Source organism: Protopterus annectens, chromosome 2.part0 (assembly GCF_019279795.1).
Source record: "Protopterus annectens isolate FY-2018-M chromosome 2.part0, PAN1.0, whole genome shotgun sequence".
NCBI lineage: Eukaryota > Metazoa > Chordata > Ceratodontiformes > Protopteridae > Protopterus > Protopterus annectens.
Genome location: NC_056728.1, coordinates 561,160,494 through 561,174,713, shown reverse-complemented (window position 1 = coordinate 561,174,713; position 14,220 = coordinate 561,160,494). Strand labels below are relative to the sequence as shown.

The 14,220-nt window shown below is 33.1% G+C and overlaps 1 protein-coding gene across 1 annotated transcript in view; it reads left to right on the top strand.

The window, feature by feature from the left end:
- The window catches only part of PIGG (phosphatidylinositol glycan anchor biosynthesis class G), a 2,654,828-nt gene that overhangs the window by 2,303,661 nt on the left and 336,947 nt on the right, over window positions 1-14,220 (top strand). The window contains exon 11 of the mRNA XM_044060932.1: window positions 1,941-2,250. Coding sequence (XP_043916867.1) covers window positions 1,941-2,250 — 310 coding nt within the window. The remainder of the gene's footprint in view (window positions 1-1,940; window positions 2,251-14,220) is intronic.

Below are 14,220 nucleotides of genomic sequence, written 5' to 3'. Positions count from 1 at the left end.
TGTTCTGTTAATTGTGGTATTGAGGTTGAGGTCTCTGGAGCATGTAGTACGGAGGAATTGGGATTTCTTTAGATGTAGCATTTCTAACAGAGCTTGGTTAGACATGGCTTTGGAAGTCAAGCAGAGATCGCCTCTAAGTAGACGATATGAGACAGAGAATAGTTGGAGTTTTTTGAGTTTGTCCATATAGGACAACTGTTTAAAGCCTAGGATCCTCTTTGTCAGGTACTTTTGCAGCCATTCCAGTTGTTGCAGGTGTCTAGTGAGGTACATGCCAAATGGGGCATTGTACTCGATGACTGGCCTAATGAGGGAAGAGTAGAGGGAGACAATGACCTCTTTCTTACTGGATGCAAAACCCTTAGTAATGAGATGTGCCACATAGAAGGACTTTCTGACCACAGTGGCAATGTGGTGATCAAAAGAGAGGCTGTTCTCATCCTGTGTTCCCAGATCTCTAATAAAGCCTTCTGTGTTCAGTGGACTACCGTCAATGTGGTAATTCATGGGAACCGGGTTTTTCCCAAAGGGGATGACACATTTTTTGGCATTGAGCTTAAGGCCATGGTTCTGACACCAGTCGCTGGTCTCAGTGAGGCCATTCTGTAGGATGTCAACATCATTTGGGGAGTTAATAATAGCCCCCAACTTGCAATCGTCTGCGAACTTTGTCAGCCAGAGTCCCTTTGTGTTGGCCTGGACTTCAGAGAAGTAGGTACCAAACAGGAGAGGACCCAGGACCGAACCCTGTGGGACTCCACCCGTGACTAGTCAGCAGTCTGACTTGGAGTCAGCTACTTTCACACTGTGGGTTCTATCTGTGAGCCAGTTTGCAACCCACCTAGTGATATAGGGGTTGATGCCAAGCTTAGTGAGTTTTTCTATGATTCCTGAGTGGGGAATGGTATCAAAAGCCTTGGCCAGATCAAGGTAGGCTGTATGAACCACCTTGCCTTCATCCACAGCTCTGGTGACTGACTCAAAGAGGTCGACCAGATTGAGCAGGCATATGTGTGTGTGTGTGTGTGTGTGTGTGTGTGTGTGTGTGTGTGTGTGTGTGTGTATATATATATATATATATATATATATATATATATATATATATATATATATATATATATATATATATATATATATATATATATATATATATATATATATATATATATATATATATATATATATATATATATATATATATATATATATATATATATATATATACACACACACACACACACACACACATATATACAGTGTATATATATATATATATATATATATATATATATATATATATATATATATATATATATATATATGTATGTATGGGTTTATATCACTTCAGCGAACAGCATTTCATCGGAAATGACATTCATGAAAATCCAGTCTTGTGGTGGTGGGGGGGGGGGGGCACCCCTGCTAATTATGTATACTAACAAGGGCAAATTCTGTACCGCGATCTCAGTAAGGACAGTTCGATGAACAGCATGTTCAGTGTAAGTGAACCGAAAATGCCGTTCACTGAACTGAATTTTTGCTGAAGTAATATAGACCCATATATATAGATAGATAGATGTGTATGTGTGTATAAAATACTTATGTATATGTACATACACTTGTTTGAGTTTTTGCACTATACTGTTCTTTATGCATGTCTACTAAGTGCTTCTTATTGTATCTTACTGTATTTTCATAGCTGTGCATTACTATATAATATTGATGTAATATTTAACTTTTAATTCTCATTAAGTATGTCATGACTGAGAAGGGTTCCCTTGACTTTTATATGACCTGCCTGCTAAATACAGTAAATGAAATAAATTCATAACCTTGTCATATTTTATTGTGTTCCTGTTTAATGAATTTTACATGATTTTCCTTTCATTTTCCTACAACATTGTAGTTTTTCTATAACCACGGTATACTTTATTTTTCAGGGGTGTTATTGAAGCTCGTTTTGTCTATGTTTTTGTTCTTGGTATTTTGTTCACTGGAACAAAGGACTTACTAAAATCCCAGGTCATCTCCACAGACAGCAAGACAAGGAGTGTGGGATTATGGGAAGTTTATAGTGGTCTAGTCCTTTTGGCGGCCTTGCTCTTCAGACCTCATAACTTACCAGTTCTAGTATTCTGTCTCCTAATTCAAAACGTTATGACACAGTTTATCTGGACTAACTTGGACTACGATGCAGCACAGGTTACTATTATGCACTACTGGTTCGGACAAGCTTTCTTCTACTTTCAGGTAATAGTTTTAATATTTTGTTGCCTCTAGAAACTTAAATGTATTAAACTAGTATTGCATTTGGCTACTGGAATCAAAGTGTTATAGATGGGTATATACTTTTTATTCCATTTCCTTATTTAGTAATGTGTAACTCCTAAACTTGCAAATACTGTGGCTATAGAAAGTGTACACACCCATTTAATATGCCATTTTTGTTTTATAAAAAATGAGACCACAATAAATCATTTCAAAACATTTCCCACCTTTAATGTGACCTATAAACTGTACAATCCAATTGAAAAACAAACAAATCTGGGGGAAAAATATAAAAAATGTACAATAAGCTGGTTGCATAAGTGTGCACACCCTTAAACTAATACTTTGTTGAAGTACCTTTTGATTTAATTACAGCATTCAGTCTTCTTGGGTAGGAGTCTATCAGCATGGCACATCTTGACTTGGCAATATTTGCCCACTCTTCCTTGCAAAAGTGTTCCAAATCTGTCAGATTGTGAAGACATGTCTTGTGCACAGCCCTCTTCAGGTCACCCCACAGATTTTCTATTGAATTTAGGTCTGGGCTCTGGCTGGGCCATTCCAAAACTTTAATTTTCTTCTGGTGAAACCATTCTTTTGTTGATTTGGATATATGCATGGGATCATTGTCGTGTTGAAAGGTGACATTCCTCTTCATCTTTAGCTTTCTAGCAGACACCTGAAGGTTTTGGGCCAGCATTGACTGGTATTTGGAACTGTTCATAATTCCCTCCACCTTGACTAAAGTCCCAGTTCTAGCTGAAGAAAAGCAACCCCAAAGTATGATACTGCCACCACCATGCTTCACTGTGGGGATGGTGTTCATTTGGTGATGCAAAGTGTTGTTTTTGCACCAAACGTACCTTTTGGAATTGTGGCCAGAAAGTTCAACCTTGAGCTCATCAGACCATGACACATTTTCCCACATACTTTTGGAAGACTTGCTGTATTGTTTTGCAAATTTTACTTGGGACTGGATGTTTTTCTGTGTAAGAAAAGGCTTCCATCATGCAACCCTACCCCATAGACCAGACATATAGAGAATATGGGCGATTGTTGTCACATGTAGTACACAACCAGTACTTGCCAGAAATTCCTGCATCTCCTTTAGCGTTGCTGTAGGTCTCTTGGCAGCCTCCCTGTCCAATTTTTGTCTTGTCTTTTCATCAATTTTGGAGGGATGTCCAGTTCTTTGCAAAGTCACTGTTGGCCCATATTTTCTCCACTTTTTGAGGACTGTCTTCACTGTGTTCCATGGTATATTCAGTGCTGTGGAAATTTTTTGTACACTTCTCCTGACTGATACCTTTCAACAATGAGATCCTTTTGAAGCTTTGTAAGCTCTCTGCGAACCATGGCTTTTGCTGTAGCAGGCAACTGAGTAAATGTCAGAAAAATACTACTAGGGCAGTTGAACTTTATTTGGGGTTAATCAGAGTCTCTTTAATTGATGGCAGGTGTGTACTCGAGAAAACTGAATGTTGTAATTAAAGCAAAAGGTGCTTCAACAAAGTATTAGTTTAAGGGTGTGCACACTTATACAACCAGCTTATTGTACATTTTTTATTTTTTTATATTTTTCCCCTGACAGATTTGTTTGTTTTTCAACTGAATTTTACAGGGTATAGGTCACATTAAAGGTGGGGAAAGTTTTGAAATGATTTATTGTGGTCTCATTTTTTATATCACAGAAACCTGGCATTTTAACAGGGGTGTGTACACTTTTTATATCCAGTGTAGGTTTGTGGTCCATAGTTTCATACAGACCTGTTTATCTGATTTCTACTTTTAATTATTTATTTATTTTTGTAATATTTGTTTTCTACAGTATATTTTAGGAAGGATGTAGCAGCTTCTGTCTGTCTCTAATTTTCAAACATCATTTGCCATGAAGTTGTGTTATTGTTTTATGTTAAATTTATTAGTATTGTTTTGCATGTGTGTTTTCTCCAGTAAAGCAAGTTAATTAGCCTTTGAAACCATTTTAACAAGTCTCAGTCAAAGGGGTTAGATGTACAGGTGTTATCCCTCACTGGGAAATAGCAGGCTGCATTGCAAATCTGTTGTGTAGTGAAAACTTGGGATTTAATTTATTTGTTGGATTAAGTCTGATGTGTCAAAAACAAGCTGGGTGATTACCAGCTCATCAAAAACACATCAGCAGACAATCGTTATCAAGTAGTCTGCTAATCGACATAATAACCTATTGAAAACACAAGCATGTCCACACATTAGCATAAACAAATTCCCCCCTACAGTATTCAACATCCACACAAGCAAATTCACAAAGCCACACATTAAACATCTTTTTAATGTGGAGTAGCCCCCACCCACCCAAAAATGAACATGTATAACCATGTGTGAAACTACACTTCCCTTAGGGTAATTGCTGATTGAGACAGAGTTTCCCAGACACCTTTCCTGAACAACACCCACCTCTCACAGGTTTCATACAGAGCATACCAAACATCCCTAACATGCACTTTATACACTCTTAACACACACTTTCAAACACATACCTCATCACCCTCTCTGGTGGCATAAAGAGATAAAGACCTAAACACACTCCAGGTGACCCAAGTTTTATAGCATCTCAGATACTTTATGGCGCATACAAGGGAGGATGGAGGTGCCCATCCTAAGCGGAGGGGGTCGCTGGCTGTAGTTGTTACCATCCAGTAGCAGCCTTAGGTCAACTGGTGCCCTAGGCAAAAGGGCTCCACTGTACCCCCCACCACACCACACCACCCGGTGCCTCCATCCTGGTCTACCTACACCAAATAAATATTGGAAAAGTGCCCCTACTAGAGCGGCGCCCTAGGCTGCCGCCTGGTTGGCCTATGCCTAAGGCCGGCTATGTTACCATCTATGGCTCTGGATAGACAGACATCATGCTGGAGGATAAGACTGAGTATTGAGTGGGGGAGGGCAACCTTAGGTGGGGTGTGAGCAGGCTATCACAGCCACTGATGGTATATTTAGATAACAGTGACTGTAAATTATGTTTATGTTAACAAAGAGGATTGTTAAGGATTTGCCTTCCTCCTTCTAGAATTCCTCCAAGATATATAATTTTCATCGAAGTTTACAATGTGCAATAGACTCCAGTTCTAACAAGAAGTTTCTAATCTGTTGTATAGTAAGCTCTCAGGTTGCTGTAGACAGAAGTAGGTTGTAATTTTAATGTCATTTTCTATGTGAATGATTCTAACTGACCTTTTTAAGTGTAGACCATCAAGCAACTTTCCATGGTCAGGCATCAGTTCAAATCTAATTTTTCTTGTTTTTGTTATAAAACAAGTTTCATTCTCCAGCAGTTCAGAAGCCTATAATATAACAGAACATTAAACAATAAGTGGTGCATTTAAAAAGTAAAAAATAACACAACAATGTCTTCTTAGGTGAAATCAGTGATTCATTCAGTGTATATTACAGGAATAAATCTGTATTATACCTGTCTTGGTTGTAAACCAAATGATCGACTGTTCACCATACCTCTCAAATTTGTAGCACAAGAAATCTGCACAAAGCCTAAAATAATGGTAGAATAAAAGCCCCAGAGTAGGGACATATTTTAAATATATCTGCTATGAACTTAGAATATTGTTAGACTAACAGAATTTGTGTTGGCGTACATTTTTTGAAGAAATTAAGTCTGAAACTCAAATGTATGTTATTATTTAGTGATTTCAGTTCTCAGTTATTTGCCAAAAAAGCACACATTTTAGAAATAGCAGAATAAAAATATGAGGCAAACATCTGGACAGTTGAGAGGAATGCTGTTCACCAAATAATGGCTACAAGAGTATCCCCTGCATTTTCATACTTTAGTCATACCACAACCTGTAACTAGTATGTTCAGGATGCAGAGGCTACCATTTTCTGCCTTCCAGTTAAGTATGCAAGTGACAGGAGGACCAGTTCACAATTATGTGTGGCACTTTAGTCCCATAGTTAAGTTGAAATCCCAGTTGTGAACATGTGTTGGGAAGAAAAGAGACGCAGCTGGAAACCTGTTACCCTGTGTCCTGACACTTCACAAATCAAACTGTGATTCTGAAAACAAAAGCAACTAATGATGAACATTACCATTAAAGTTTCAACATGTTTTTGCAGAGTGAACAGCTAGTTTCCTTGCAACCCCCCCACAGCTGATACTTTTATATTGTAAGATTGCTGTACCTTGCATTAGGGGAACCATTTAACTGCTAGGTAATCTTTTAGGGTGTTTATTGAATTGCTGCCATATAGATGTGAATTCCTTGGCTGGTGTTGTTATGCCCCAAGGGTGTTTATAGTTACAGTTATGGTATCATTTTCTACAATTTATTTACGTCACCCTATGATTTCATTTTGTTTTTAACTACATTTCTGTGTATTTGGATCATTATAGTGCATTCTGTTTAGCTTCCTAATATTTTTTGTTGCTTTCCTCAGTCATGGCTTCAGACTGTCTTGAGCACTTGTTACCAGAAGTCTTTTCAACTGCAGTAAGAGTTGCAATTTCACAATGTAATACACCCCAGAAAATGGTAGGGATATTTGTAAGTTATTATTCACAGGGTTGTTTGATGATACTGAAGAGCTGTTTCCTTAAAATTACCATCCCTTCCTGCTCACTTTGCTAAATAGCACATTTACTTTAGCTGGACGCAGCTGTCCTCACTGCTATAACCTTCAAAGCCAATCATGTACTTGGAAGCACTCCTTTTATAATTGATTATATCAGATGCTACTTTAAATGAGGCTGTCTTGTTTCAGTACTGATATGGGTCTGTACGCTGTCAAACCATTATGCACCACCAGTGTTCTGACTCCTTTCTACAGATCACATCATTTAGCAAACAATTTTTTTTTTCAAAACAGGTTTTTTGTTTTAACATACAAGAGAAATATCATAACAATTTTATACAAGTAATTAAAAATAGATATTATTATAACATTCAACAAAACAACTAAAGTATTTACAAAGACATCCACTACAATCAGATCAATTAATTAAACTAAAATACCATGCTATTGAAATTAGGATTTTTTTAACAAATTTTGTAAATTATCCCATACAATATAATAAGATGTTTTTCTAGTTGTTCTTGACCTAATTGTGTTTATTTCCATATGGCACACTATATTCATAACATTTTTAAATTCATTGAACGAAGGAGGTGTATCTGAAATCCAATTTCTGGTTATTATTTTCCCAGCCACTGCTAGACTAGACCATAACAAGGGAAGCTTAACCTTTTTAACACTTTGAGGTACAGGTGTGTTGAATAATATAAGAGATTTAGAAATAATGAAATTATCTGTAAAAAGAGCCTGCAAAAATTCATTAATTGACTTCCAGTATTCTTTCAATTTTATACAGTCATAAAACATATGAGCCCAGTCAACATTAATTTCTACATTACATCTCTTACATAGATTATCTTTATTATTTATTTTATTCATCATCAAAGGTGTATAAAAAGATCTATGTAAAAATTTCCATGTATAAAGTCTCCAGACAATGGAAGACGTAGTTCTATAGGCAGATTCCAATATATATTGTTTATCTTGTTGATTTGGTGGGTCCCCATTAATAGAAGTGAAATAATTCCAGTATGTATCTACACTGTAAAAGTTTCTTGTCTGATAATTTTATGTATGTATGAAAGTTTACCTTTATCAGAAACTTTATGTTGTAAATTTAATATCAAGTAATCAATCAGTGTTGGAATAGATTCTTTAACTGTTATAGACATTAGATCTATTTTATCAATGAGATGTTGTCTAAAGGTCTGAACCTCTAACCAGTAAGTTTCTCTTAGATCAAATTCTTGTTTTAAGAAATCTAGATTTTTAACTTTATTATCAGATATCAACTGATACCAGTACTTTAGATCATTATCTATAGCTAAATGAGTTCCTTCAGAAGTAGATAACAAAAGCATACCCTGAGTATACATTATAGGGAATATAATAAAATTCCATTCCCTATATTTAGGGTGCAAGAATATAAAGTTACGATAGCTAATAATAATATTTAATGGGTAACAAACCATATGTTTAGGTGTAATAGGTGAAGTACAAAATTCCTTTAGTAACCATAACATGGAGTTATTTACAATCATATTTTTATGTGTTGAGGAGATTTTCATGAAGTGCATACTAATTAGCTCCCAATAATCTTTCCATTTTGCGACATATGACTGATCTATTAATAAAGTAATAACTTTTACAATAGAAGAGATAGTATATAAATTAAAGTCTGGAAAAGAAATACCCCTTGAGACCAGCTATTAGTATGTTTCTTTAATGCAATCCTAGGTCTATTAGGTGCCCATAGGAAATTTAACATTAGTGTATTCAGTTTCTTGATAATTATTTTTGTAGGTGGAAGTATTATTGATTGTATTAAGTATAAAATCTTGGGGAATATTATCATTTTAATAATTGTAAGTCTCTCCTCCATAGTAAAAAACATATTATTCCAGGTATTAAAAGATTTTGTATATTAAGAAAACAGGTATTATAATTATTATATATAATAGATTTAATATCTTTAGATAGTATTATACCTAAATAAGTTATCTGACCTGAATTGGGTACATATTTAGTAAAATCACTAATGAGAATATTTTTTGTGTATATATAGGTAGTATTTTAGTTTTTCTTCATTGAATATTAAACCAGAAATACTTTTAAAATTCATCATTTTATCAAATAGAGACTGCATAGAAGAATTAGATCCTGCTGATGTAATTAGAACATTATCTGCAAAAGTTGAATTTTGGATGTTGTATTTTCATCTATTTCAAAACCCTCTATGTCAGTACTGTTTCTGATCAAATTAGCCCAAGGCTCCATTACTAAAGTGAATAATAGTGGAGAAAGTGGACATCCTTGTTTTGTACCTTTAAAATGGGTATTTTTGTGAAACATATGTTCCTACCTTAAAATAAGCCAATGTTCCTTTGTATAAATGCTCAATTAGATTTACAAATGCATCTGAGAAGTTTGTGCACTTCAGTAAGGTAAACAGATAGTCCCAACTTACTGAATCAAATGCTGAACTTATATCAAGACTAAGAAGTGTTAAATCTTTCTTTTTCCTATTTGCAAAATCAATTAATGTTAAAGTTCTTCTTATATTATCAAAAGTATTTCTATTTACAATGAAGCCTGTCTGATCTATATCTATAATGCCGGGATGATTGTCTTCAATCTATCAGCAAAAATACTCATAAACATTTTATAATCAACATTAAGTAATAAGATGGGCGATATGAAGTACATCTAGTTGGATCTTTATTAGGTTTTAAAATTGGTGAAATAAATGTATATTGCCAAGATGGGGGGGGTATTAACTCAGTTTGGGCCAAAATAAAAACCTTATGTATTAATGAATATGTACTTTTAGAAAGGATTTTATATATCTCTGGTATAATACCATCATTACCCGGTGCTTTGTTTGATTTAAGCTTATTTATTTGTGTAATAACCTCTGTATATGAAATACTTTTGTCCAATAGTTTAATCTGTTGTTTATTAAGCTTTTTATTCATGTTTGTGGTTATAAACTCCTTTATTTTATCTTTAGGTTCCATGTTAATGTTATTATGGTTAATTTTGTGAAAGTGATTTCTAAATTCATCTAGTATTTCTGGTATACTAGAAACATTCTTCTTTTCCTTAGAGAAAAGATTTCTTTGATATGGTTTTGTTTATTCAACCTTTTGTTTTATTTTAAGTCTATGTAAGTATTTGGGGCTTATTGAATAAGACAAAAACTTGTATTTCTCTAAAGTTATTTTAACTTTATGAGTTAAAATTTCTTTGTATTTCTCATTTAGTTTGTTTATTTCTTCAATAACTTTCTTGTCCATAATATTTTCTTTATTATTATGTTTATAAAAGTCTAATTTACTTTGAATATCTAACAATTCCTTATCTCAAGATTTCCTTTTATTATTATACCATCTGATACTTTGTCCATATAGATATGATTTTAAGGCATCCCAAACATAGACAATGGAGACTTCAGGAGTATTATTTATGTCTAAAAATGTTTTACTTCTGAAAGTATATATTCTTTATAGTCTTTTAGTTGAGTTAAGTATGCTGGTATCCTTTTGATCTGAACATTATGAGTATTTTTATCATGAATTCAAAAACAATTGAATTATGATCAGATATAGGACATGAAATGATTTTGGAATTAATTAAATCTGTTACCATCTGGTTAGAAATAAAGACCCTATCTATTTTTGAATAAGTTTTGTATCTGTTAGAAAAAGGTGTATGGTAATGATTTTAAATCTATCTGATTATTAATATCATTCAAATGATAAGAATTAGCAAAATCATTTAAATGTTTTGCATTAGATGTAATTGTTCTTTTTCCTATAGTGGTAGTATCACTTTCATGTAGTATACAATTAAAGTCACCAGCTAAAATAATATCTCCTATAGATAATGATATGATCTTATCAAGATGATGTTTCACTGTATTAATACCAATTCCAGGTATCCAATATACATTAATTAAAGTGTAAGTCTTCCCATTAATTTGTATTGTAACCATACAAAACATTCCTTTGTCATCCTGATAAGACTTAATGGTTTTAGGAATGGGCATACTTTTATTCCATAAAATAGCCACTCCTCTTTTTCTGAGTGTGCTCTGAACTAACCAATACTGTATATTTGTTTGTGGCTAGTTTATCAATATCTTTTTTCAAGAGATGGGTTTCTTGCAGGAAGACTAAGTTGGCCTTGTGTAAATTAATGTATCTTATTAGGCTTGCCCTTTTACATGGATTATTCAATCCATTAATGTTTAAAGAAATTCCTTTTAAAGATGTCATTTGGCATTTTTAAAACTTAAGAATCTTATGATCAAAATAACAATTAACAACATAAGTAATGTTACATCTCCTCCTTTAGGTGTACCTTTAAATATAGCTGTATTTATTGAATCTCTTATGGGATTTTGTATAGGATTCAATTTTGTTTGTAGTGACAATGAGTGTACAAAATATATTGTGGATGTCAGAACTATATACATATAACAATGAACAAGTGAAAATAATGTAAGGATTAAACCTTGCATCCAGCCTGGAGTTAAAACTCCAACTTAGAGTAGTATTTACCACTCAAGTTAACCCCTACCCTAAGCAGCAGTACCTCAGCTACCACCTTATCAATTTAATACTGGTTATATTTAACTTAAATTAACAGCTTTCAATTCAATTATCTAGCAAGACAAGACTACACATTTGATAAAACAGCATCATATAAACTAAAATAAACTTTTTTTTAAAAACTATTCATACTACTATATACATCTATGTAATATAATACACTTGTATTCAAATAGCATTCAAATAATCTTGATATTAGGAACCAAGAGGAGAGAGAGAAATAAAAGACGTGAAAGAGGGAGAGAGAGTGAAAGAAAGAGAGAGAGAAAAAAAAAAAAAAAAAAAAAAAGGAAGGCATATTTACATATTAATTTATTCAAAGTATGTAAAAATAAGTTCTAACATTCATTTAAATCAAAAACTTTGGCTAATATGGTTCAGGCATTACATATATTAAGATGCATCTATTTTCTGTCATGTAAATGCAGTCAACAGCTTCCAAAAAAAACTTGAATTGCTTGTATATGAGCATTTTACTTATACTCATTATTGTCAATAGAATAAAATATTATATTTATAGAAATTGTTATAAATCATACTGCGTAGTTATGCAAATTCTCAGAAACACTTGCATTATTGTAAAAAAAAGCCATCTGTATTTTGTATGTCTATACTACTGCTTTAAAATATATCACATGACAATTTCTTCCAGAATAGAGTTATAAAGTTATTTATGCTTGTCAATCAGATGAATTAAATGAGTTATAGTAATGTATATGTTTGGAACATACATTTTTAACACAGATTAGTATGCTGCAGTCAAGTAGATTTTCAAAAACACTTGAATACATGTTTCATTTTCTGTGCCTTCTAAAATAAGACATTTACTTACTACAAGAAACTACATCATTTAAAATCATAACTGACATATTTTATGAATTATAACATAGATATTTAAGTAATTATATAAAATAACTCACATTTAAATGTTAAAGAGTTCATTTTCCTTCACATAGTCGCATTTGCATCAGTTCTACTTCCTGGTAGAGTGTTCTTCCTGAATCTGCGATGTGTCAGTGTGATATCTGGGTCAAAGGTCAAATTGACTGCTTTCAGCTTCTCTGTGAGAATTCTGAGAGTTGAAGCTTTTAAAACAACTCGAGGACACTGTTCATGAGGTAGCCCACATCCCAGATTGTCTCCCTTAACGTTTTGGTGGGAAACTTGTTAAAAACTAGTGACACACATTCATTTAGCAGTGTAAATGCATCTAAACATGACAAAACCTTCGCGATGTATTTTACAGGTTATTACAGCCTCTATGTAAGTGAAATTAAGCCCAAAGTTATTAATAAGTAATAAAACTCAATATTTTTGTCCCAACTCAATTTTTATGCAAATCTTATTATTTACTGTGTCTATATGATCAAAAGCATTTCTATATATTAATATGAAAAAAAATAAAGAGAAAGAATAAAGAAAAGAAAAAGAGTAGAAAATAAAAGAGTGTAAAGCAGAAATAAAAAATGTAAGAGAAAGCTATAAGAAGTATATACAATGGAATATTACTTACTGTTTATATTAATAGAGTTAAAAATAAAACATATTGTTTACTATTATTTAGTTCTAATTATTATTAGTTAAAGCATGACAGATTATTTACAAACAAGCATAAGCAGTATAATCAAGAAAGTATAATTAGGAATAGCATTTGAAGAACATATAACTTTTACAAGGAATAAATATGTTATTATTCCATTTATCATATTTTCATTACTCTTCTCTCCCTGCCCTCCCCACCCTTTACCCACTACATAATCTAAATAGAATGTCATTGTTTAAACAAAGAAAAGAAGAAAAGGAGAAAAATGTATCAAATTACTGACCTTACCTTTTTCAGAAAGAGAAACAAATTGAATAATAGCTTGTTATTAGTTCCTCAGATATTTTGACTGGTTATGTAACAAAACATTTCTTTGCACACAGAGAATAACTTTGATTAAATCTTTTCAGAATATTTGTGGCTTTCTGGAAATGCAGGAACTATATTTAAAAAGATTAATAATGAAGTAAAATGATGAGAGAAAAAAAAAACATAGAACAAATCATTTGTTTTTAGTCTCTTCTTCTTCTCTGAAGTCTTCCACGGTTTCAGTTGCCAGTCTCTTTAATGAAGGACTAGCCCATTCCATTTCCTCTATTTTATCCAAAATCTTATTTTTTGATAAACAGTAAAGCAGAGTCTAAGTCATCAAAATTTTAGGACCATCAGGAAGGAAGATTTTTAGCTTGGCAGGAAACAGAAGGTATGTTTTAAACTGTGCTTTTTTAAGATCCCTTATTAGTGGCAGAAAAACTTTTCGTTTAGCTATTACCAAGGAAGAATAGTCATTGTCAAAACGCACAGTTGTCTCATTAATCTTAACAGGAGCTTTAGCCCAAGCAGATTTAAGAACCATCTCTTTATCAAAAGATGATAGAAATCTAACTATAATTGATCTAGGATAGTTTTTGTTAGAGTTAGTATTAGCTATAGATCTATGTGCTCTTTCGATACCAAAAGAGAATGCTTCTGGTAAGTCTAAAGTTTTAGGGAGCCATGTTGTTAAAAAAGAAGTAATATTGTTACCTTCAATATTTTCTGGCAGTCCAAAAATCTTAATGTTATTGTGCCTAGATCTATTTTCCAGGTCATCCAGCTCTGTTTGTAAATGTGTATTTTGTTTCAGCAGAAACTCAATGTTGATTTCCTCTTCTTGGATTGTATTTTCCATGTCATTCACAGCTTCTTCTGTCTGTCATCTGGATCTTCTGTTGTTGCAGGTCT